The sequence below is a fragment of the Chiloscyllium plagiosum genome, unplaced genomic scaffold, assembly GCF_037043375.1.
Source record: "Chiloscyllium plagiosum isolate Xiang-an unplaced genomic scaffold, Cpla_swu_hap1 HiC_scaffold_8, whole genome shotgun sequence".
Classification (NCBI taxonomy): domain Eukaryota; kingdom Metazoa; phylum Chordata; class Chondrichthyes; order Orectolobiformes; family Hemiscylliidae; genus Chiloscyllium; species Chiloscyllium plagiosum.
Window position 1 is genome coordinate 5,705,491 of NW_028270146.1, and position 23,155 is coordinate 5,728,645.

General features: G+C 48.4%; 1 protein-coding gene across 1 annotated transcript in view; it reads left to right on the forward strand.

Moving 5' to 3' along the window:
• The window catches only part of LOC122547709 (uncharacterized), a 609,753-nt gene that overhangs the window by 465,248 nt on the left and 121,350 nt on the right, over nt 1–23,155 (forward strand). The window contains exons 77-80 of the mRNA XM_087989511.1: nt 8,054–8,232; nt 15,817–15,967; nt 18,695–18,877; nt 22,079–22,216. Of these exons, the coding sequence (XP_087845637.1) occupies nt 8,054–8,232; nt 15,817–15,967; nt 18,695–18,877; nt 22,079–22,216 (651 nt within the window). The remainder of the gene's footprint in view (nt 1–8,053; nt 8,233–15,816; nt 15,968–18,694; nt 18,878–22,078; nt 22,217–23,155) is intronic.

Genomic DNA, 23,155 nt, shown 5'->3' on the forward strand with positions numbered 1-23,155 from the left:
GGGAAATAAGTCAGTGCTGGGATCCCCTGTGGTCATTCCCCTGAGAAACAAGTATACTGTTGGGGAGGAGGGGGGAGCGACTTATCGGGGGCAAGCTCTGGGGCCCAGGTCTCTGGCACTGAGCCTGTCCCTGTTGCACAGAAGGGAAGGAGGCAGAGGAGGAGAGTGTTAGCCATTGGGGACTCAATAGTTAGAGGGTCAGATAGAAGGTTTGTTGGGAACGAACGAGACTCACAGTTGGTGTGTTGCCTCCCAGGTGCCATGGTCCTTGATGTCTCGGATCGTATCTTTGGGGTCCTGAAGGGAGAGGGTGACCAGCCTCAAGTCATTGTCCATGTAGGTACCAACGACATAGGTAGAAAGAGGGATAGGGATGTAAGGCAGGGTTTCAGGGAGCTAGGGTGGAAGTTGAGAGCTAGAACAAACACAGGGTTGTTATCTCTGGTTTGTTACCCGTGCCACGTGATAGCGAGGCAAGGGAATAGGGAGAGATATCAGCTGAACACATGGGTGCAGGGATGGTGCAGGAGGGAGGGTTTCAGATATATGGATAATTGGGGCTCATTCTGGGGAAGGTGGGACCTGTACAAACAGGACAGTCTTCACTTGAACTAGAGGGGTACGAATATCCTGGGTGGGAAATTTGCTGGTGCTATTCGGGTGGGTTTAAACTAGCTCAGCAGGGGGATGGGAACCTGAGATGTAGTTGCAGTGTACAGGAGGATGAGAGTAGGGAGGACAGGGGCAGGATTTCAGGGTCACAGGAACGTGCTGGCAGACAGTAAGCTGGTTTGAAGTGTGTCTATTTCAACGCCAGGAGTATCCAGAATAAGGTAGGTGAGCTTGCAGCATGGATAGGTACCTGGGACTTCGATGTTGATTCCTGAAGAAGGGCTTATGCCCGAAACGTCGATTCTCCTGCTCCTTGGATGCTGCCTGACCCTGCTGCGCTTTTCCAGCAACACATTTTCAGCTCTGATCTCCAGCATCTGCAGATCTCACTTTCTCCTACTTCGATGTTGTGGCCATTTCAGAGACATGGATAGAGCAGGGACAGGAATGGATGTTGCAGGTTCCAGGGTTTAGATCTTTCATTAAGAACAGGCAAGGTGGTAAAAGAGAGGGGGATGTGGTCTTGTTAGTCAAGGATAGTATAACGGTGGCTGAGAGAACTTTTGACGAGGACACGTCTACTGAGGTAGTGTGGGCTGAGGTTAGAAACAAGAGAGGAGAGGTCACACTGCTCGGAGTTTTTTATAGGCCTCCGCAGAGTTCCAGGGAGGCAGAAGAGAGGATTGGCAAAACAATTGTGGGTAGGAATGAAAGGAACAGGGTGGTCATTATGGGGAACTTTAACTTCCCCAACATTGACTGGAAATGCTATAACTCTAGTACACGGATGGATCTGTTTTTGTCCAATGTGTACAGGAGGGTTTCCTGACACAGTATGTCGAAGGGCCGACAAGAGGGGAGGCCACACTGGGTCTGGTGCTTGGTAATGAACCAGGCCAGGTGTTTGATTTAGTTGTAGGTGAGCACTTTGGCGAGAGTGACCATAATTCAGTTATGTTTAGTTTAGTGATAGAAAGGGATAGGTACATGCCACAGGTCAAAAGTTATCGATGGGGGATGGGCAATTATAATGTGATTAGGCAAGAATTAGGATGCATAGAATGGGGCAGCAAAATGCAGGGGATGGGGACAATGGAAATGTGGAGCTGGTTTAAGGAACAGATATTGCGTGTCCTTGATAGGTATGTCCCTTTCAGGCAGGAAGGAAGTTATAAGGTAAGGGAAGCATGATTTACCACAGAAATTGCATCTCTTGTTATGTGGAAGAGGGAGGCTTATGTGACGCTGAGGTGAGATGGTACAGATGAGGTGATGGAGAGTTACAGATCAGCGAGGAAGGATTTAAAGAGAGAGTTAAGAAGAGCAAAGAGAGGACACGAGCAGTCTTTAGCAAATAGAATAAAGGAGAACCCTAAAGCTTTCTATAGGTATGTGAGGAATAAAAGGATGACGAGGGTAGGAATAGGGCCAATCAAAGACAGAAGTGGGAAGTTGTGTGTGGACCCTGTGGAGATCGGAGAGGTGCTAAAAGAATATTCCTCATCTGTCTTCACTCAGGAAGGGGAGAATATTGTCGTGGAAAACAATGAGATAGGGGATATTAGACCACAAAGGATCGAGGTTAGTAAGGAAGAGATATTATCAATTCTAGAAGGATTGAAAGTAAACAAGTCCCCTGGGCCAGATGGGATTTATCCGAGGATTCTCTGGGAAGCCAGGGAGGAGATGTTGGAGCCTTTGGCCTTGACATTTGAGTCGTCATTGACTACAGGTTTAGTACCAGAGGGCTGGAGGATTGCAAATGTTGTGCCCTTGTTCAAGAAGGGCAGTAGAAGTGACCCAGGTAATTATTGGGCGACACAGTGGCTCAGTGGTTAGGACTTTTGCCTCACAACACCAGGGATCCAGGTTCGATTCCCACATTGCGTGCCTGTCTATGTGGAGTTTGCACATTCTCCCTGTGTCTGCGTGGGTTTCCTCCCACAGTCCAAAGATGTGCAGATCAGATGAATTGGCCATGCTAATCACCCCATAGTGTTCAGGGAAGTGTAGGTTAGATGCTTTAGTCTGGGGTAAGTGTAGAGTAGTAGGGGAATGGGTCTGGTTGGGTAACTTTTCAAGGGGTCAGTATGAACCTGTTGGGCCAAAGGGCCTGTTTCCACACTAAGGATTTTATGCAACAGTGACTGATTCACTTAGGAAATGTCCCTGATTTATCATCACAACAACTGCAGCAAGAAAGGGAACCTTTCTTTGAGATTTAACCTGAGTTCTTTTACTGCAGAGAACTGGCAGCTTCTGCTGGGGAGAAAAGCAAGATACAATCTCTCGCGCTCTCTCTGTCTCTTGCACTCTCTCACTCTCGCGCTCACTCTCGCGTTCACTCTCGTGCTCACTCTCTCTCTCGCGCTCGCTCACTCTCTTGCACCCTCTCTCTCACTCACTCACTCGCGCTCACTCTCTCTCTCGCACACTCTCTCTCTCGCACACTCTCTCTCTCTCGCACACTCTCTCTCTCTCGCACATTCTCTCTCTCTCGCACATTCTCTCTCTCTCGCACATTCTCTCTCTCTCGCACATTCTCTCTCTCTCTGCAGTTCAAACCTGTTTGTTAGTTGAACACAGTTAGATTCGCATATAAATAGCTCCTGATCATCTGCTCATTGCAGGAAGCCTCAGAAACCAGAGTTTCCAATCAGTGTCATGTCTCTCGCTGCAAAATGATGCAGCCATCCTGGTAAATCTCTGCCTTTTAAACACAGCTCTTTCTCCTACAGATTTAAAAGATTCGAAAATAAAAAGACACGGATCTTTCAAACCAGTATTTAGACTGTAATAGAGGAGGATGTTGATTACTTGAAGGTTGGATTCCTGACTGGTCAGATTTGTCAGGGATCTTCCCTCCATCATAAGGTCAGAAGTGGGAATATTCTCTGATGATTGCACAGTGTTCAGCACCATTCGCAACTGCTCAGATACTGAAGCAATCCATGTTCAAACGCAACAAGATCTGGACAATATCCAGGCTTGGGCCGACAAGTAATGTTCATGCCACACAAATGCCAAGCCAATGCCAATCTCCAACAAGAAACAAGCTTAACCAAGCTTGACACCATCCAGAGCAAAGCAGCCCACTTGATTGACATCACATCCACTCCCTCCACCACCGACGCTCAGTAGCAGCAGTGCGTACCATTTACAAGATGCACTGCAGACATTCACCAAAGATTCTTAGACAGCACCATCCTAACCCACAAGCATCTAGAAGGACAAGGGCAGCAGATACATAGGAACACCATCCTCAGCAAGTTCCACTCCGAGTCACTCACTATCCCAACTTGGAAATACATCGCCATTCCTTCAGCATTGCTGTAACTCGCTCCCTAACAGTATTATGGGGCAACCTACAATATAAGAAAGTCAGGAGAAAGTGAGGACTGCAGATACTGGAGATCAGAGTCGAGAGTGTGGTGCTGGAAAAGTACAGCAGGTCAGGCAGCATCCGAGAAGCAGGAAATTCGAAGTTTCTGGCATAAGCCCTTCATCAGGAATGAGGCTTGTAGGCCTGGGACTGAGAGATAAATAGGACGGGGGTGGGGTTGGGGGGAAGGTAGCTGAGAAAGCGATAGGTGGATGTAGGTGAGGGAGAAAGTGAAAGGTCCAGAGGGCAGTGCTGAGTTGGAAGCTTGGGACGGGGATAATGTGGGGGGGGAGAGGGGAAATGAGGAAGCTGTTGAAATCTACATTTATCCCGTGTGGCTGCAGGGTCCCAAGGTGGAATGTGAGGCGTTCCTCCTCCATGTGTCTGGTGGTAAGGGTTTGGTGCTGGAGGAGGCCCAGGACCTGCATGTCCTTGACGGAGTGGGAGGGGGAGTTGAAGTGTTCAACCACGGGGCGGTGGGGGTGTCCCAGAGGTGTTCTCTGAAATGATCTACAAGAAAGCCACTCGGGAAGGCAGCTTGTTCAGGGCAATTAAAATGACTAATAAATGCCAGCTCAGCAAGAAATGCTCACATTCCATGAATGAATTAAAAATAAAAGAAAAATTCTGGTGCCTGGGTCTAAAAATAAAGCCAGTTGTCAATGATTAATGTCACTCTAACCTGCTTTGTGCCTGAATCTAAAGCAGCTTTTGCAGGATAGGTAGTTGAGCTTCCTGGTTTACTGATGGATCTGATTGGGTTACCCAGACGCTTCTCCTTTATCTGAGCTCCCTGTTACACTTTAACTGGTTACTGAGTGAGCTCTCGGTGAAACGTTCTCTCTGTCTCTCCTGTTTTACACACTCCACCCCTCCCTGTCTGAGTATCTCTCTCTCTTTTTCTCTCGCTGAGTTTCTCCCCCTTTTTGTCTCTCTCTCTCTCTGTGTTTCTCGCTCATTCTGTGTGTCTCTCTTTGTCTCTTTCTGTGTGTGAGACTCTCTCTGTCTCTCTCTCTCTCTCCCTTTTTCTTTCTGAGTTTCTCTCTGTCTCTGTCTCTTTGTGTGTGTGTCTGTCTCTGTGTCTTTGTGTATGTCTCTTTCTCCGTTTCTTGCTCTCTCTGTCTCTCTCTTTCTCTCTCTCTCTTTCTCTCTCTCTCTCTCTCTGTGTCTGTGTGTGTGTGTGTCTCTCTCTTTCTCTCTTTCTCTCTCTCTCTCTCTCTCTGTCCTTCTTTCCATTGTCTCCTCTCCCTGTCCCTGTATCTTCCCATAGAAGGGTCAGGCTCTAGCTGCAGTCCAGCTACCATGGACTCTGCTTTGCTCTGGCCCCACATCCTCATGACCTTTCATCGGGTGTACTGGACATTGAATGTCACACAATATGATCCGTGTTGTATGACCCTTTGGCCATGTCTATGTGTACATGTGTGTATCACAGTGTGCAGGGCCCCTGTGCAAACACAATGGCAGTGAGAGAGACTGGGCACTCTGCTTGTGATAAATAATAAAGAATACTATGACTGTACACGAATGTGAATATGTGTGTATATGTCATGGTGTATATGGCAGTGCGTCTTTGCAGTGTGTGTTTGCATTGGCTTGTGTTTTTTATTTACATGTACAACAATAAAATATAGCTTCAGAATGTGCAGTATCTGGAGTTGCCTGGGCCCTTGAAGACAGAAACAGGGAAATATATTACGGGGAGCAAAGAAATGGCAGAAGAGTTGAATTGGTACTTCAGATCTGTGTTCACTGGGGAAGACACAAGCAATCTCCCTGAGGTAACAGTGGCTGAAGGACCTGAACTGAAGGGAATTTATATTTGCCAGGAATTGGTGTTGGAGAGACTGTTAGGTCTGAAGGTTGATAAGTCCCTGGGGCCTGATGGTCTACATCCCAGGGTACAGGAGGTGGCTCGGGAAATCGTGGATGCGTTGGTGATTATTTTCCAGAGTTCGAAAGATTCAGGATCAGTTCCTGTGGATTGGAGGGTGGCTAATGTTATACCACTTTTTAAGAAAGGAAGGAGAGAGAAAGCAGGAAATTATAGACCAGTTAGTCTGACCTCAGTGGTGGGAAAGATGCTGGAGTCTATTATAAAGGATGAAATTACAACACATCTGGATAGCAGTAACAGGATAGGTCAGAGTCAGCATGGATTTATGAAGGGGAAATCATGCTTGACTAATCTTCTGGAATTTTTTGAGGATGTAACTCTGAAGATGGATGAGGGAGATCCAGTAGATGTAGTGTACCTGGACTTTCAGAAAGCCTTTGACAAAGTCCCACATAGGAGGTTAGTGAGCAAAATTAGGGCACATGGTACTAGGGGCAAAGTACTAACTTGGATTGAAAGTTGGTTGGCTGATAGGAAACAAAGAGTAGTGATAAACGGCTCCATTTCGGAATGGCAGGCAGTGACCAGTGGGGTACCACAGGGATCAGTACTGGGACAGCAGCTTTTTACAATATATGTTAATGATATAGAAGATGGTATTAGTAATAATATTAGCAAATTTGCTGATGATACTAAGCTGGGTGGCAGGGTGAAATGTGATGAGGATGTTAGGAGATTACAGGGTGACCTGGACAGGTTAGGTGAGTGGACAGCTGCATGGCAGATGCAGTTTAATGTGGATAAATGTATGGTTATCCACTTTGGTGGCAAGAACAGGAAGGCAGATTACTACCTAAATGGAATCAATTTAGGTAAAGGGGCAGTACAGAGAGATCTGGGTGTTCTTGTACACCAGTCAATGAAGGTAAGCATGCAGGTACAGCAGGTAGTGAAGAAGGCTAATAGCATGCTGGCCTTCATAACAAGAGGGATTGAGTATAGAAGCAAAGAGGTTCTTCTGCAGCTGTACAGGGCCCTGGTGAGACCGCACCTGGAATATTGTGTGCAGTTCTGGTCTCCAAATTTGAGGAAAGACATTCTGGCTATTGAGGGAGTGCAGCGTAGGTTCACGAGGTCAATTCCTGGAATGGCGGGACTACCTTACACTGATAGACTGGAGTGACTGGGCTTGTATACCCTTGAGTTTAGAAGACTGAGAGGGGATCTGATTGAGACATATAAGATTATTAAAGGATTGGACACTCTGGAGGCAGGAAACATGTTTCCGCTGATGGGAGAGTGCCGAACCAGAGGACACAGCTTAAAAATACGGGGTAGACCATTTAGGACAGAGATGAGGAGAAACTTCTTCACCCAGAGAGTGGTGGCTGTGTGGAATGCTCTGCCCCAGAGGGAAGTGGAGGCCCACTCTCTGGATTTGTTTAAGAAGAGTTGGATAGAGCTCTCAAGGATAGTGGAATCAAGGGTTATGGAGATAAGGCAGGAACAGGATACTGATTAAGAATGATTAGCCATGATCATATTGAATGGTGGTGCAGGCTCGAAGGGCAGAATGGCCTACTCCTGCACCTATTGTCTATTGTCTATTATCTGACCTGCCCTGTTCCCTTGGTTTAGTGTTAGGTTTTGTCTGAGAACACTTCTGTGACGTACCTTGGGATGTTTTATAATGTCAAAGTTATTGAATAAAACTTCAATACGGGAGAGGGTCAGGAAGCATATAGACCCAGAGGGGGCTGTGGGTTATTGTATCTGTATGTTAATGTCTTCATGCTTGTCTAATATCTGTGTGTCTGTGTGTGTGTGTGTGGGGGGGGGGGGGGGGGGAGGTGTGGAGGTGAGTGTGGTGGGGGGGGGGGGGGGAGGTGTGGGTGCGTGTGAGTCTGTGGGGGAGTGGGTGTGTGTCTCTGTGTGTGGTTGTGTGTGTCTGTGTGTGTTGCTGTGTAGTGGACCAGAAACAAAAACAGGAATTGCTGGAAAAGCTCAGCAGGCCAACCACCAGGTGAAGAGAAATCAGAGACTGGTGACCCTTCCTCAGAACTGATGTCGCTCAGAAAATGTTGGTTTATATGCGGAAGATAGGGCGGGGAGAGGGATTAAACGATCGGTGGGGATAGAGCCCAAAGCATCTGTTTTTGTTTGATATTAGCCCACGTTAGTGTGTTAGAGAGCATTGTGTGACCTGTGCTGTCTTGTTCCAGGAGCTGCAAAGGGACATTGAGCAGCACAGTGTGGGTGTGACGTCAGTCCTGAACCTGTGTGACAGCCTGCTGCTGGACACTGACACTGAGTCAGAATGTGACTCCATCCAACAGACCACACGCAGCCTGGATCGCAGGTGGCGCAACATCTGTGCCATGTCAGTGGAACGCCGAATGAAGTACGTTACAACCAACCATCAATGGGCAGAAACCGGCGGCTGGGGGGGGGGGGTGGGGGGGCAGTAAATGTCAGTGAGTAATACCCCCACCTGGCCCTGGCCCCGGTTCTGAACTCGCCCTCACCAGAGGAAATAGGATTCACAGGGAGAGGCTGTCAGCTCTTTTAATCAGTTTCGACCCCTTTAATTATATTACCTTCTCATTAGATCCTCTACATTCCAGCCATGGGCCAGTGAGTACAGGAGAAGGAGAGCAGCACGGATGAGGGAGGGGTTTCGATTCCTGGATTCCGGGCACCGTTTCTGGAAGAAGTGGAAGCAGGATAGTCTCCACCTGAACCTGAATAGGGATCAATGTCCTGGTGGGAGCCTGCGTTAGGGAATTGGGAGGAGTTTAAACTAGTTTGGCTGGGGGAGGGGTCACAGAGCTTATTAGAATCATAGTCACAGAGATGTACAGCATGGGATCAGACCCTCCGGTCCAACCCGTCCACGCCGACCAGATATCCGAAGTTAATCAAGACCTATTTGCCAGCATTGGCCCATATCCCTCTAAGCATCTCCATCCAGATGCCTTTTAAATATCGTAATTATACCCATATCCACCACTTCCTCTGGCAGCTCATTCCATACATGCACCACCTTTTAAATCTTTCCCCTCCCACCCTAAAACTATGTCCTCTAGTTTGGACTCCCCTATCTTTGGGATATGGACCTTGTCTATTTACTCTATCCATGCCCCTCATGATTTTATTAACCTCAAAAAGATCACCCCTCAGCCTCCGACGCTCCAGGGAAAACAGCCCCAGCCTGTTCAGCCTCTCCCTATAGCTCAAATCCTCCAACCCTGGCAACATCCTTGTAAATCTTTTTTGAAACCTCTCAAGTTTCACAACATCTCTTTGCGAGGAGGGAGACCAGAATTGCAAGCTGTATTCCAAATGTGATCTAACCAATGTCCTGTAATGCCGCAACATGACCTCCCAACTCCAATACTCAATTTTCTCCCCAATAAAGGCAAGCATACCAAACCCTTCCTTCACCACCCTGTCTCCCTCTGACTCCACTTTCAAGGAACTATGCACTTGCATCCCTCGGCATCTTTGCTCAGCAAAACTCCCAGAGCCCCCCCATTAATTGTACGTGTCCTTCTCTGGTGTGCCTTACCAAAATGCAATACCTCAAATCTATCTAAATTAAACTCCATCTGCCACTCTGCGGCCCATTGGTCCATCTAATCAAGATTTTGTTGTACGCTGAGATAATGGTTCTTTGCTGTCCACTACACCTCCAATTTTGGTGTCATCTACAAACTTACTAACTGTACCTCTTATGCTCGCATCCAAATCATTTATGTAAATGACAAAAAGTAGTGGACCCAGCACCGATCCTTGTGGCACTCCACTGGTCACAGGCCTCCAGCCTGAAAAACAACCCTCCACCATCACCCTCTGTCTTCTGTCTTCAAACCAATTTTGTATCCAACTGGCTAACATCCACTAGATTCCATGTGATCTAACCTTGCTAACCAGCCAGCCTTGTCGAAGGCCTTGCTGACATCCATTTGGACAACATCTACCATTCTGGCTTCATCAATCGTCTTCGTCACTTCCAAATACACACAATTTTCCACACACAAAGCCATGTTGACTATCAGTCCTTGCCTTTCCAAATACATGTACATCCTGTCCCTCAGAATCCCCTCCAACAAATTACCCATCACTGATATCAGGCCCACTGGTCTATAATTTTAAATCTGAGATTGATAAAATTTTGTTAAGTTAAGGTATTAAGGTATATGAGTCAAAGGCAGGTTTAAGGAGTTAGGCCACAGATCAGCCATGACGTCACTGAATGGTGGAACAGGCTCGACGGGCTGAAAGGCCTGCTCCTATTCCTATGTTCCCACAACAATAGGGACATAGCTACTTTAGTTAAGGAACCAAGACAGGAGGTGTTCAGCCATATTGGGTTTCAGGGGAGTCAGGTGAGAGTGGATGGCCTCCATTTTAATGCTTGGAATGTTAGAGGTAAGCCAAGTGAGTGAAGGCTATGGAATGTCACGTGGAATTGTGATGTTGTTGCCACCCCAGTGATGTGGTTGAGGAAGGGGTAAGACTGGCAATTGAATGTTCTGGGTATAGGATCAATTGAAATGTGGAGCTTGTTAAGGACCAGCTACTGCGTGTCCTTGATAAGTATGTACCTGTCAGGCAGGGAGGAAGTGGTCGAGCGAGGGAGCCGTGGTTTACTGAGGAGGTTGAATCTCTTGTCAGGAGCAAGATGAAGGCTTATATAAAGGTGAGGCGTGAAGACTCAGTTGGGGTGCTTGAGAGTTACAAGTTAGTCAGGAAAGACCGAAAGAGCCAGGAGGGTACATGAGAAGTTGTTGGCAGGTAGGATCAAGGAAAACCCTAAAGCTTTCTATCGGTATATCAGGAATAAGAGAATGACAAGGGTAAGATGAGCTGAAAATGTGTTGCTGGAAAAGCGCAGCAGGTCAGGCAGCATCCAAGGAACAGGAGAATCGACGTTTCAGGCATAAGCCCTTCTTCAGCCCTTCCTGAAAAAGGGCTTATGCCCGAAACGTCGATTCTCCTGTTCCTTGGATGCTGCTTGACCTGCTGCGCTTTTCCAGCAACACATTTTCAGTTCTGATCTCCAGCATCTGCAGACCTGGGCGGCACGGTGGGCGGCACGGTGGCACAGTGGTTAGCACTGCTGCCTCACAGCGCCAGAGACCCGGGTTCAATTCCCGACTCAGGCGACTGACTGTGTGGAGTTTGCACATTCTCCCCGTGTCTGCGTGGGTTTCCACCGGGTGCTCCGGTTTCCTCCCACAGTCACAAAGATGTGCGGGTCAGGTGAATTGGCCATGCTAAATTGCCCATAGTGTTAGGTTAAAGGGGTAAATGTAGGGGTATGTGTGGGTTGCGCTTCGGCGGGTCGGTGTGGACTTGTTGGGCTGAAGGGCCTGTTTCCACACTGTAAGTAATCTAATCTAAAAAAAAACCTCACTTTCTCCTCGAAGAGTAAGATGAGGGCCAGCCAAGGAGAGTAGTGGGAAGTTGTGCGTGGAGTCCGAGGAGACAGGAGAGACACTAAATGAATATTTTTTTTGTCAGTATTCACACTGGAAAAAGATAATGTTGTTGAAGAGAATACTGAGGTACAGGCTACTAGAGCAGATGGGATTGAGGTTCACAAGGAGGAGGTATTAGCAATTCTGGAAAGTGTGAAACTAGATAAGTCCCCTGGGCCGGATGGGATTCATCCTCTAATTTTCTGGGAAGCCAGGGAAGGAGATTGGTTTTGATCTTCATGTCGTCATAGCCTCCAGGAATAGTGCCTGAGGACTGGAGGATACAAATGTGGTTCCCTTGTTTAAGAAGGGGAGTAGAGACAACCCTGGTAATTATAGACCAGTGAGCATTACTTCAGTTGTGGGTAAAGTATTGGAAAGGATTATAAGAGATAGGATTTATAATCATCTAGAAAGGAATAATTTGATTAGGGATAATAAACATGGTTTTGTGAAGGGTAGGTCATGCCTCACAAACCTTATTGAGTTCTTTGAGATGGTGACCAGACAGGTGGATGAGGGTAAAGCAGTTGATGTAGTGTATATGGATTTGTAAGGCATTTGATAAGGTTCCCCATGGTAGGCTATTGCACAAAATACGGAGGCATGGGATTGAGGGTGATTTAGCAGGTTGGATCAGAAATTAGCTAGCTGATAAAAAGACAGATGCTGGAGATCAGACTCGAGAGTGTGGTGCTGGAAAAGCACAGCGGGTCAGGTAGCATCCGAGGAGCAGGAGAGTGGACGTTTCGGGCATAAGCCCAAATTCCTGATGAAGAGATTATGCCTGAAATGTGGATTCTGCTGCTCCTCGGAAGCTGCCTGACCTGTGCTTTTCCAGCACCACATTCTCAACTAAGATTTTTGGTAGTGTGGATGAGCAGAGAGATCTCTGTGTCCAAGTGCACAGATCCTTGAAAGTTGCCACACAGGTTGATAGGGTTGTTAAGAAGGCGTCTGGTGTGTTAACCTTTATTGGTAGAGGGATTGAGTATTGGAGAGGGTGTAAATGAGGAGGTGGTGCATTATTCATGAAGTAGTTAGTTAATACAGTAAGGAGGGATGATACCTTTTGAACAGTCATCAAATGAATCTTTGTGGGTAGAGCTTAGGAATAAAAAAGGGGCAGTGACACTGTTAGGGCTCCAAACAACCAGGGAGAAATTGCGGAGCAGGTATACAGGCAATTCACTGAGATATGTGTAAACAGAATAGGGTAACTACTTTAAGGGATTTCAACTTTCCCAACATTAATTGGGATAATCACAGTATAGTGGGTTTATAGTGGCAGATTTTAGATTAGTAAAGATAAAGATTTTAGATAAATGTGGGAACAGGCCCTTTGGCCCAACAAGTCCACATCGATCCTCCAAACAGAAACTCACCCAGACCCATTCCCCTACCCATTATTTACCCCGATTGGATGTAGGTTTGCTCGCTGAGCTGGAAGGTTCATTTCCAGACGTTTCGTTACCTTACTAGGTAACATCTTCAGTGGGCTTCAGGTGAAGCAATGCTGAAAATTCCTGCTTTCTATTTATATGATTGGGTTTCTTTGGGTTGGTGATGTTATTTCCTGTGGTGATGTCACTTCCTGTTCTTTTTCTCAGGGGGTGGTAGATGGGGTCTAACTCGATGTGTTTGTTGATAGAGTTCCGGTTGGAATTCCATGCTTCTAGGAATCCTCGTGCGTGTCTCTGTTTGGCTTGTCCTAGGATGGATGTGTTGTCCCAGTCGAAGTGGTGTCCTTCCTCATCCATATGTGAGGGTACTAGTGAGAGTGGGTCATGTCTCTTTGTGGCTAGTTGGTGTTCATGTATCCTGGGGCTAGTTTTCTGCCTGTTTGTCCAATGTAGTGTTTGTTACAGTCCTTGCACAGTATTTTGTAAATAACGTTAGTCTGGAAATGAACCTTCCAGCTCAGCGAGAAACCTCAACCTGAGCAACCAATCTTCTCAAAACCCGCTTACCCCTGACTAATGCACCTAACACCATGAGCAATTTAGCATGACCAATTCACCCGACCTGCACATCTTTGGACTGAGAGAGGGAACCCACGCAGACACGGGGAGAATGTGCAAACTCCATACAGGCAGTCGCCCGAGGCTGGCATCGAACCTGGGACCCTGGCGCTGGGAGGCAGCGGTGCTAGCCACTGTGCCGCCCTGGCAAGAAATAGAGCTTTTCATATCAACATGTAGATGGTTTGACATGGACAGTACAGTGCTGGACCTCATTCTGGAGGTGACCAGGGCAGGAATCGAGATGACAGTGGGGGAATACTTTCATGAAAGCAATCACAACATCGTAGTTTCAAGTTTATTATGGAAAAGGAGAAAGGTTTTGGATTGTAAGGTTATATTTTATCTAAGTAAGGCAGGGTCTGGCCAGAATAGACTGGGAACAGCTACTTGAGGGTAAATCTACAGCAGGACTGGGGGAGGCACTCACTAAGTCCTGGTGGGGGGAGGCGACTGTCCTCACTGTACGGTAACCGAGCTGGTGATGATCCTCACTTTGCGGTAACTGAGCCGGTGATGGTCCTCACTGTACGGTAACCGAGCCGGTGATGATCCTCACTTTGCGGTAACTGAGCCGGTGATGGTCCTCACTGTACGGTAACCGAGCCGGTGATGGTCCACACTGTACGGTAACCGAGCCGGTGACGGTCCTCACTGTACAGTAACTGAGTCGGTGATGATCCTCACTGTGCGGTAACCGAGCCGGTGACGGTCCACACTGTACGGTAACCGAGCCGGTGATGATCCTCACTGTACAGTAACTGAGTCGGTGATGATCCTCACTGTACGGTAACTGAGCCGGTGATGATCCTCACTGTACGGTAACCGAGCCGGTGATGATCCTCACTGTACGGTAACTGAGTCGGTGATGATCCTCACTGTGCGGTAACTGAGTCGGTGATGATCCTCACTGTGCGGTAACCGTGCTGGTGATGGTCCTCACTGTGCGGTAACTGAGCCGGTGACGGTCCTCACTGTGCGGTAACTGAGCCGGTGATGGTCCTCACTGTGCCGTAACTGAGCCGGTGATGGTCCTCACTGTACGGTAACCGAACCGGTGACGGTCCTCACTGTACGGTAACTGAGCCGGTGACGGTCCTCACTGTACGGTAACCGAACCGGTGACGGTCCTCACTGTACGGTAACTGAGCCGGTGACGGTCCTCACTGTACGGTAACTGAGCCGGTGACGGTCCTCACTGTACGGTAACTGAGTCGGTGATGATCCTCACTGTGCGGTAACTGAGCCGGTGACGGTCCTCACTGTACGGTAACTGAGCCGGTGACGGTCCTCACTGTACGGTAACCGTGCTGGTGATGGTCCTCACTGTGCCGTAACTGAGCCGGTGACGGTCCTCACTGTACGGTAACCGAACCGGTGACGGTCCTCACTGTACGGTAACCGAGCCGGTGATGGTCCACACTGTATGGTAACCGAGCCGGTGATGGTCCACACTGTACGGTAACTGAGTCGGTGATGGTCCACACTGTACGGTAACCGAGCCGGTGATGGTCCACACTGTACGGTAACCGAGCCGGTGATGGTCCACACTGTACGGTAACCGTGCTGGTGATGGTCCTCACTGTGCCGTAACTGAGCCGGTGACGGTCCTCACTGTACGGTAACCGAACCGGTGACGGTCCTCACTGTACGGTAACCGAGCCGGTGATGGTCCACACTGTATGGTAACCGAGCCGATGATGGTTCTCACTGTACGGTAACTGAGCCGGAGATGGTCCACACTGTACGGTAACCGAGCCGGTGATGGTCCACACTGTACGGTAACCGAGCCGGTGATGGTCCACACTGTACGGTAACCGAGCCGGTGATGGTCCACACTGTACGGTAACCGAGCCGGTGATGGTCCACACTGTACGGTAACCGAGCCGGTGATGGTCCACACTGTACGGTAACTGAGTCGGTGATGGTCCACACTGTACGGTAACCGAGCCGATGATGGTTCTCACTGTACGGTAACTGAGCCGGTGATGGTCCACACTGTACGGTAACTGAGTCGGTGATGGTTTTCACTGTGCGGTAACCGAGCCGTTAATGGTCCACACTGTATGGTAACCGAGCCGGTGATGGTCCTCACTGTGCGGTAACCGAGCCGGTGATGATCCTCACTGTACAGTAACTGAGTCGGTGATGATCCTCACTTTGCGGTAACCGAGCCGGTGACGATCCTCACTGTGCGGTAACTGAGCCGGTGACGGTCCTCAATATGCGGTAACTGAGCCGGTGACGGTCCTCAATATGCGGTAACTGAGTCGGTGATGATCCTCACTGTGCGGTAACTGAGCCGGTGACGGTCCTCAATATGCGGTAACTGAGCCGGTGACGGTCCTCAATATGCGGTAACTGAGTCGGTGACGGTCCTCACTGTACAGTAACCGAGCCGGTGACGGTCCTCACTGTGCGGTAACTGAGCCGGTGGCGGTCCTCACTCTGTGGTAATTGGCAATGCTTTTTCCATTACAGGATCGAGGAAACCTGGAGACTTTGGCAGAAGTTTCTGGAAGACTATTCTCGTTTTGATGACTGGCTGAAAGGTGCTGAGCGGACTGCGGCCTATCCCAACTCCTCACAGGTGCCATACTCCCTCGCCAAAGAGGAGCTGAAGAAGTTTGAGGTAAATCACCTGCGGAGCTCAGGACAGAGAACTCTGAATCATCACGAGCAGCCGCAGGAGTTTGGGAGAATCTCTGTCTTTATTGTCTATCATGTTTTCAATCGGAAGCGATTCTGTCCCTTGCTCATGTTTATCCCATCTTTCTAACTATGATTTGGTCCCAGTGGTGAATATACTGCCCCCTGTGGGGTACACACTCCCAGGAATCAATAGGCCCAGGATGTGAGGCCTGCTGGGAACTGCCTGAGGGTCAGGGTTCACAGTTGGACCCCACTTGGAGCAGTAACCAATCACACCGAGTACCCAGAGCGTTACCCTGGGTAACGATGGGGATGGCATTGTCCATCAGGGCTAGTGGGTGCTCATGGTGAGTGCTCAGTAATTACTCAGTGTCCATCAGGAAGTAGAGACAGAGAGCCCTTGTAACAATCTGCTATGGGAGAAAGGAGTGTATCATCAGGAATAGCTTTTCCAACAAGACCATCCCAGCAAATAGGCTGAACGGCCTTCATGTGAACAGATCAGTTAGGAGCTGGAATCGACCATTTGAACACATTCTACCATTCCATAGTGCCTGGTAAGTGGTGGAAGAAGTAACAGGATTTAATGACTGGCTGGACATGAGGAAGCTCAGAGGAACAGAAGTATCTTGGGGAGTGTGTGCACAGATCCCTGAAGGTGGTTGGACATGTTAACAGGGTGGGTACAAAGGCATTTGGCATACTTGCCTTTATCTCTCCATGGCATTGGTGAGAAGAGCAGGGAGGTGGTGCTGGAGCTGTACTGGGCTTCGGTGAGGCCACAGCTGAAGCACTGTGGGCAGTTCTGGTCCCCACACTATAGGAAGGATGGGATTACACTGGAGGAAGGGGCAGAGGGGATTCACCAGGATGGTGCCTGGGATGGAGCAGTTCAGCGATGAAGGGAGGCTGGATAAACTCAGATTGTTTTTGTTAGAGTGGAGAAGGTGTTTGAGGGGGCAGCCTGATGGAGGTATGTAAGACAGAGGTGTACAGACAGGGTGGATAGAATCAGCTGTTCCCTTAAAGTCAAAGGGGAGTATCATTTTAAGGTGAAAGGCAGGAGGGTTGGACAGGATTTGAGGAAGCCCTTTCTCACCCAGAGGGTGGTGGGGGTCTGCAGTGCTCTGCCTGGGATGGGAGTTGAGGCAGGAAACTTCACAATCTTTAACAAGTATTTGGATGAACATTTGAAATGTCATGACATCCAAGGCTATCGGCTAAGTGCGGGAATGTGTAACAAAAGCAGTGATACCACTGCTATTAATATCCTAGGAGTCACCATTGACCAGAAACTCAACTGCATTAGCCATATATTGTGGCTGCAAGAGCAAGTCAGAGGCTAGGAATCCTGCAGTCAGTACCTCCCCTCCTGACTCCCCAAAGCCTGTCCACCATCTACAAGGCACAAGTCAGGAGTGTGATGGAATACTCCCCACTTGCCCTGGATGGGGCAAGCTCCAACAACACTCAAGAAGCTTGACACCATCCAGGACAAAGCAGCCGCTTGATTGGCCCCACATCTACAAACACCCACTCCCTACCCCACCGACGCTCAGAGGCAGCAGTGTGTACCATCTACAAGATGTACTGCCCAGACTGGCACCATTACCCAGTGCCAATCTCCTGCCTTTCCCCCACATTCCTGCTCAACAGCACTATCCACATAATCATCTAGTGCCCCTTTGAACACCCCCATTGAACGTCCTTTCTCAAAGTAATCTGGGGATCAGCAATATTCCGTTAGGTGAGGAGACTAGGACCCGTGGACACAGCCTTAGAATTAGAGGGGGTAAATTCAGAACAGAAATGCGGAGACATTTCTTCAGCCAGAGAGTGGTGGGCCTGTGGAATTCATTGCCACAGAGTGCAGTGGAGGCTGGGACGCTAAATGTCTTCAAGGCAGAAATTGATAAATTCTTGATGTCACAAGGAATTAAGGGCTACGGGGAGAATGCGGGTAAGTGGAGTTGAAATGCTCATCAGCCATGATTGAATGGCGGAGTGGACTTGATGGGCCGAATGGCCTTACTTCAGCTCCTATGTCTTAATAAATGCCAGTGATCCCCACATCCTGCTAGTGAATTGGAAAGGTATGATGATAGCTGGTCTGATTACTCCACATTCCCAGCCTTGTTCATCTACCTTTGTCCAGGCATAATCATTCACCTCAATCTGTGTGTGAAAGAGAGAGAGAGGTGCTGACAGGTTCTTGTGAGCTGGTCCTCTGCTGTTGGAGGTGTTGCTGGGCAGATTTACTCATGGTACCAGCTCTGAACGTTGTCACAGGGAGACTGGAGAATCTGGGATTGCTGTCCTTATAGCAATGAGGGTTTTGGAGGAGAGTTAATGGAGACATTCACCATAGTACAAGGCTTGATGGGATAGCTAAGGAGAAGCCATTTACAGTGACACAAAACTCAAAAGCACAGACTGAAGATCACTGGTAAAAGGTGAAGCTGAAATTAATATTGCTGTGATGAATGATTGTGATCTGTAATACACTACCTGAAAGGATAGAGAAAGCAGACTCACTCACGAATATGGAAAGGTTATTGGATATATCATTAAAGTGAAGAATTAGCAGGGTCTTGGAGATGAGAGTGGGATGGATCAGTTGTTTTAAAGTGCCAGTACAGGCACAGTGGGCCAAATGGCCTGCTTCAGTTCTGTCTGTGTGATTCCATGATTTGTTCTGATGCGACAGACCTTCCAGAGACAGATTCACGAGAGTCTGACCCAGTTGGAGCTGATTAACAAGCAGTACAGGCGGTTAGCAAGAGAGAACCGCACAGACTCCTCCAGCCACCTCAAACAGATGGTTCACGAGGGGAACCAACGCTGGGACAGCCTCCAGAAACGCATCGCTGCCATCTTACGCAGGCTCAAGGTAATAGCAGCAAGGGCCCAGGCAGGGGGGAGGGGGGAAAGCTGGGAGAGGGTGGGACGGAGGCGGGGAGTCCCTTGGCACCATTCACATTGGAGTCAAACCTTCCGTGGAAACATACAAATGCAGGAGCATTAGAAGGCAATTCAGCCCTTTGAGCCAGCTCCACTGTTCAATGATATCATGTCCAATCACCCAACTCTGTCCCCTGTTCCCACTTCTCCCTATACCCTCTCATCCCATAGAAATATATCTAATTTCTCTTGAAAACATCCAATGTTTCAGCCTCAACCAATTCCACGAGCCCACCATTCTCTGGGTGAAGACATTTCTCCTCATCTCAGTCCGAAAAAGCCCGCCCATTCAGAACCTCCTTCCTGCATTTACTTTGTCAGAGGCACAGAGCCATACAACACAGAAACAGACCCTTCGGCCCAGCTCGTCTATGCCAACCAAGTTTCCCAAACTAACGAGTCCTGTTTGCCTGCGTTCTGTCCCTTTCCCTCTAAATCTTTCCTTTTCATGTCCCTGTCCGAACAGGGAATCAACCGTGAAATAAAAGGCCAGGTTGTCTATTCCAGATGTTCGTTGTGGGATAAATGTTGAGCAACTCCTCAGGAAGAACCACTCAGCTCTGGTTTGAAATCTGCTGGGTGAAGGAAAGCACAACTCCTGGTTGAGAGCTCATCTGAAAACCGATACCCAAGATCCGTGAGAGTTCAGCTCACCCTCAGTATGGCACTGTCTCTTTAGTCTACTCACTGCTGCTCAGTGTAGGCTGACACCTAGATTCCTCCCATTGACAGAGGAGGTTGTTGAGATCAGATAAGGGTGCAGAGACCCTGTCCCCTCGATTGTTCCCTTCCTTTACTCATTCCTGGGATGTGGGTGTTGCAGGCAAGACCAACAGTTCTGTCTGCAGTAACTTCCTGCTGGAATTTTATAGGTCCCTATAAGATCCCACCTCAAATCTTCTAAAGTCAGCCCAGGAAGAGGCCATTCAGCCTTTTGAACCTGTCCTACCATTAGGGTGATGAGTTTCCTGCATGTTAGACTCCAAAGGGATGGATAATCAGGTCATAAAACAAATTCCTTCCATGAAATATAAGAGTAACATGGGTGTGAGGTTCATAGGCTCATTTTCTGCAGCATTTTCCTGTTTTTGTTCACCTCCAAACCCCTCGACCCACCAGTTCATGATCCTGGACCCTGACTGGAAAGGTTGTCAGCTGAGCCGGAGCGAACACGTACGAACTTGCTGCATTTAAAACCACAGTCAAATGAAAACCTGATTTTTTTTGGGTGCAGTGGGACGCCGACATTTCTCTGCTGTTTGAAGTGAGGTGGTTGGGTGATTCCATGAAAGGACCAATATTCTCCCTTTCACATCTTCATTTACATGCTGTTCCCATCTCTGTGTTAAGGAATACGGGGAGAGTGTGGGTAGGTGACGTTGAAATGCCCATCAGCCATGATTGAATGGCAGAGTGGATTCGATGGGCAGAATGGCCTTACTGCCACTCCTATGTCTTATGGTCTTATGTGTGTTCTTTCTGCACTATTAACTACCTCTTGCTCCTCCTCCTACCTCTGTCGGGTAAAGTAAAGAACCTACTTTCCGACACCTTTCCGTTCTGAAGAAGAATCATACCAAAGTTGAAACGTTTAGTCTGTTTCTCTCTCCACAGATGCTGCCAGACCTGTTGAGTTTCTCCAGCATTCTCTGTATTTGTTTCCGATTTCTGCAGGATTTTGCTGTTACTGAAGTCGTTCAGTAATTTGATTTTAAATTGTTGCACTCAGAGCCCTATTCTCATTGTCTGATTCTTCACTTGGGATTTCAACACAGAATCCACCATCACAATTGGAACAGTCCCCTTCCCACAGTTTATTTCTGTTGACGGAAGGTAATTAGGGGGATTTAATTGTTCTGTTGGGGGAGTATCCCAACACTTCCCTCCCATTTTTAGGTTCTGGTATTTGATGATGAGATTGGCCAAATGGGGACACAGATGGGTGCAGCTTCTTGACAGCACCATAATAAGCCATTCGGCCCATCTAGTCTGCTGTGCCATTCAATGAGATCATGGCTGATAATCCTCAACTCCAGTCTCCTGCCGTTTCCCCCTAACCCTTGATTCCCTTCCTGATTGAAAATCCACCTCGCTCAGCCTTGAATATCCTGAATGCCCCAGCCTCAACAGCTCTCTGTGGGAAAGAATTCCACAGATTCACTCCCCTCAGAGAGTAGAAATTCCTCCTCCTCTCCATCTGAGATGATACCCTCTGGTCCTAGACTCTTCCACATCTTTCCTTTCAAGTCCCCTAAAAATTCACTATGTTCCAATAAGGTCACCTCATTCTGTGAAACTCCAGACATGTCCAGAAGACATCCCAAGAGGAAATGGTAGCCTCCTGAGGAGTAGTACAGTGCACACTGGGAATCACTCCGATGCCACACGTCACAATGGGTTAATATTGCCCAGCTCACAAGGGCCAGGCTGGGTAGTGTAAGGGCACTAGTATGGGCCATGGCCTGCAGGACCCAATGATGGCACAGTGCTGCTGCAGGCCTGCAGTCCTGCTGAAGATCTGCCGACAGCCAAGGTCAGTGCTATGAAGATGACCCTTGATCTCTGACCTCAGCCAGCCTTGCAGCTGCTGGCCCTCTGACTGGGGCAGCATGGTCGCTCAGTGGTTGGCACTGCTGCCTCACAGTCCAAAGGTATGCAGTTTAAGGTGGATTGGCCATGGGAAATTGCCCATAGTGTTCAGGGATATGCAGGCTCGGTGAATTAGCCATGGGAAATGCAGGGTTATAGAGTAGGGGGGGTGGGTCTGGGTGGGATGCTCTTTGGAGGATCAGTATGGATCTGATCGGCTGAATGACCTCTTTCTGCACTGTGTAGTGGTTCTCTCTGTGTTGCCTGCTGCCCCCCCTGCAGTTAGTTTTCCTAGACCTGCAGCAGCACTGTGCCACCCTGGGGCTTGCAGACCATGGGAATACGCCTATATCCTGCTTTCATCCTTTTTGGGAGGGGTGTGATGGTGGTGGGTGAGGGGAGGGAGTGTAGGAGGAGGTGGTGGGACTTCAGTCCCCATCAAAAATGTTCAAGCCAATGTCCAGGGACCTGAGAATCCTGAAATAATTGTTCTCTTCTCACCTCCTCCCCCCCCCCCCCCCGCTCCCCTGTGTTTTGACAGCACTTCATCAGTCAGAGGGAAGAGTTTGAAAGTTGTCGGGAATGTATCCTGGTGTGGCTGACTGAGATGGACCTACAGCTGACCAATGTGGAACATTTCTCGGAGAGTGATATCGATGACAAAGTACGGCAATTGAACGTGAGTACAGCTCGGTTCGGGGAAGTGTTCCCACTCTGTGCAGCCCACTGTCCTCCAGTCCACACGCTGCAGTCTCCCTTCCTGCAGGAGGAGATTTCTAGCGAGGGTGTTGGCTGGAGTTCACTCCCTTACCTGCTTCAGAATGTTCCGATCTCCCTCCAGAGGCTTGAACCCACCATCCAGACTGACATTCCCACTGCAGTGCTGTGGGACTCCCACACTGTCAGAGGTCTTGTCTTTCAGTTGATTTGCTAAATCCCAATGCCCCATCTTCCCTGTTGGGTGGGTGTGAAGGCTGCAGTGGTAGGGGAGTTTCCCACAATGTCCTGGCCCAATCAATAAATCTCCCTTCAAAATGGATCATTGATCTTGTGGGCGGTCTCTGTGTGTGAGCTTGCTGTGTGCCTTTGATGATAATGCCACGGGATTTTAATGTGATTTAATGTTTGAGAGTGAAATGGAGTGCAAAATAAACACAATTTTCAAATCTTAATGAACACACAAAGGAAGTTACACTGGCCTTGGTTAAAATAGATTTCAAGTACAGTTCTGCCTATCAAATGAGGAAAAGTCTCTAAAGGCTTTGGAGAAGGTGCAGACATGATTTTGCAGGATGGTCTCCGAATGTATGTGTTTCTGTTTCGGGAAAGGACTGACAGGCTGGTTTCCTTAACTCTTGAAGAAGGCTAAAGGGTGGCTCAATAGAGGTCTTTAAAATTCTGAAAGCTTTCGATAGTGAATAAGGAGGAATGTGGTGAAGAGCAGGACTAGAGACTGTTGAAATATATCACCAGCAAGAAATTCTGTAATCAGGAATTCAGGAGAACCTTCCTACCCCAGAGGGTGGTCAGACTCTCAGAGAGGGGATGACACAAATCAAATACATGCTGTCCCTGATTTAGTAATGTCTGTCTTGTAAACGCTCCTTCTTACGAATGA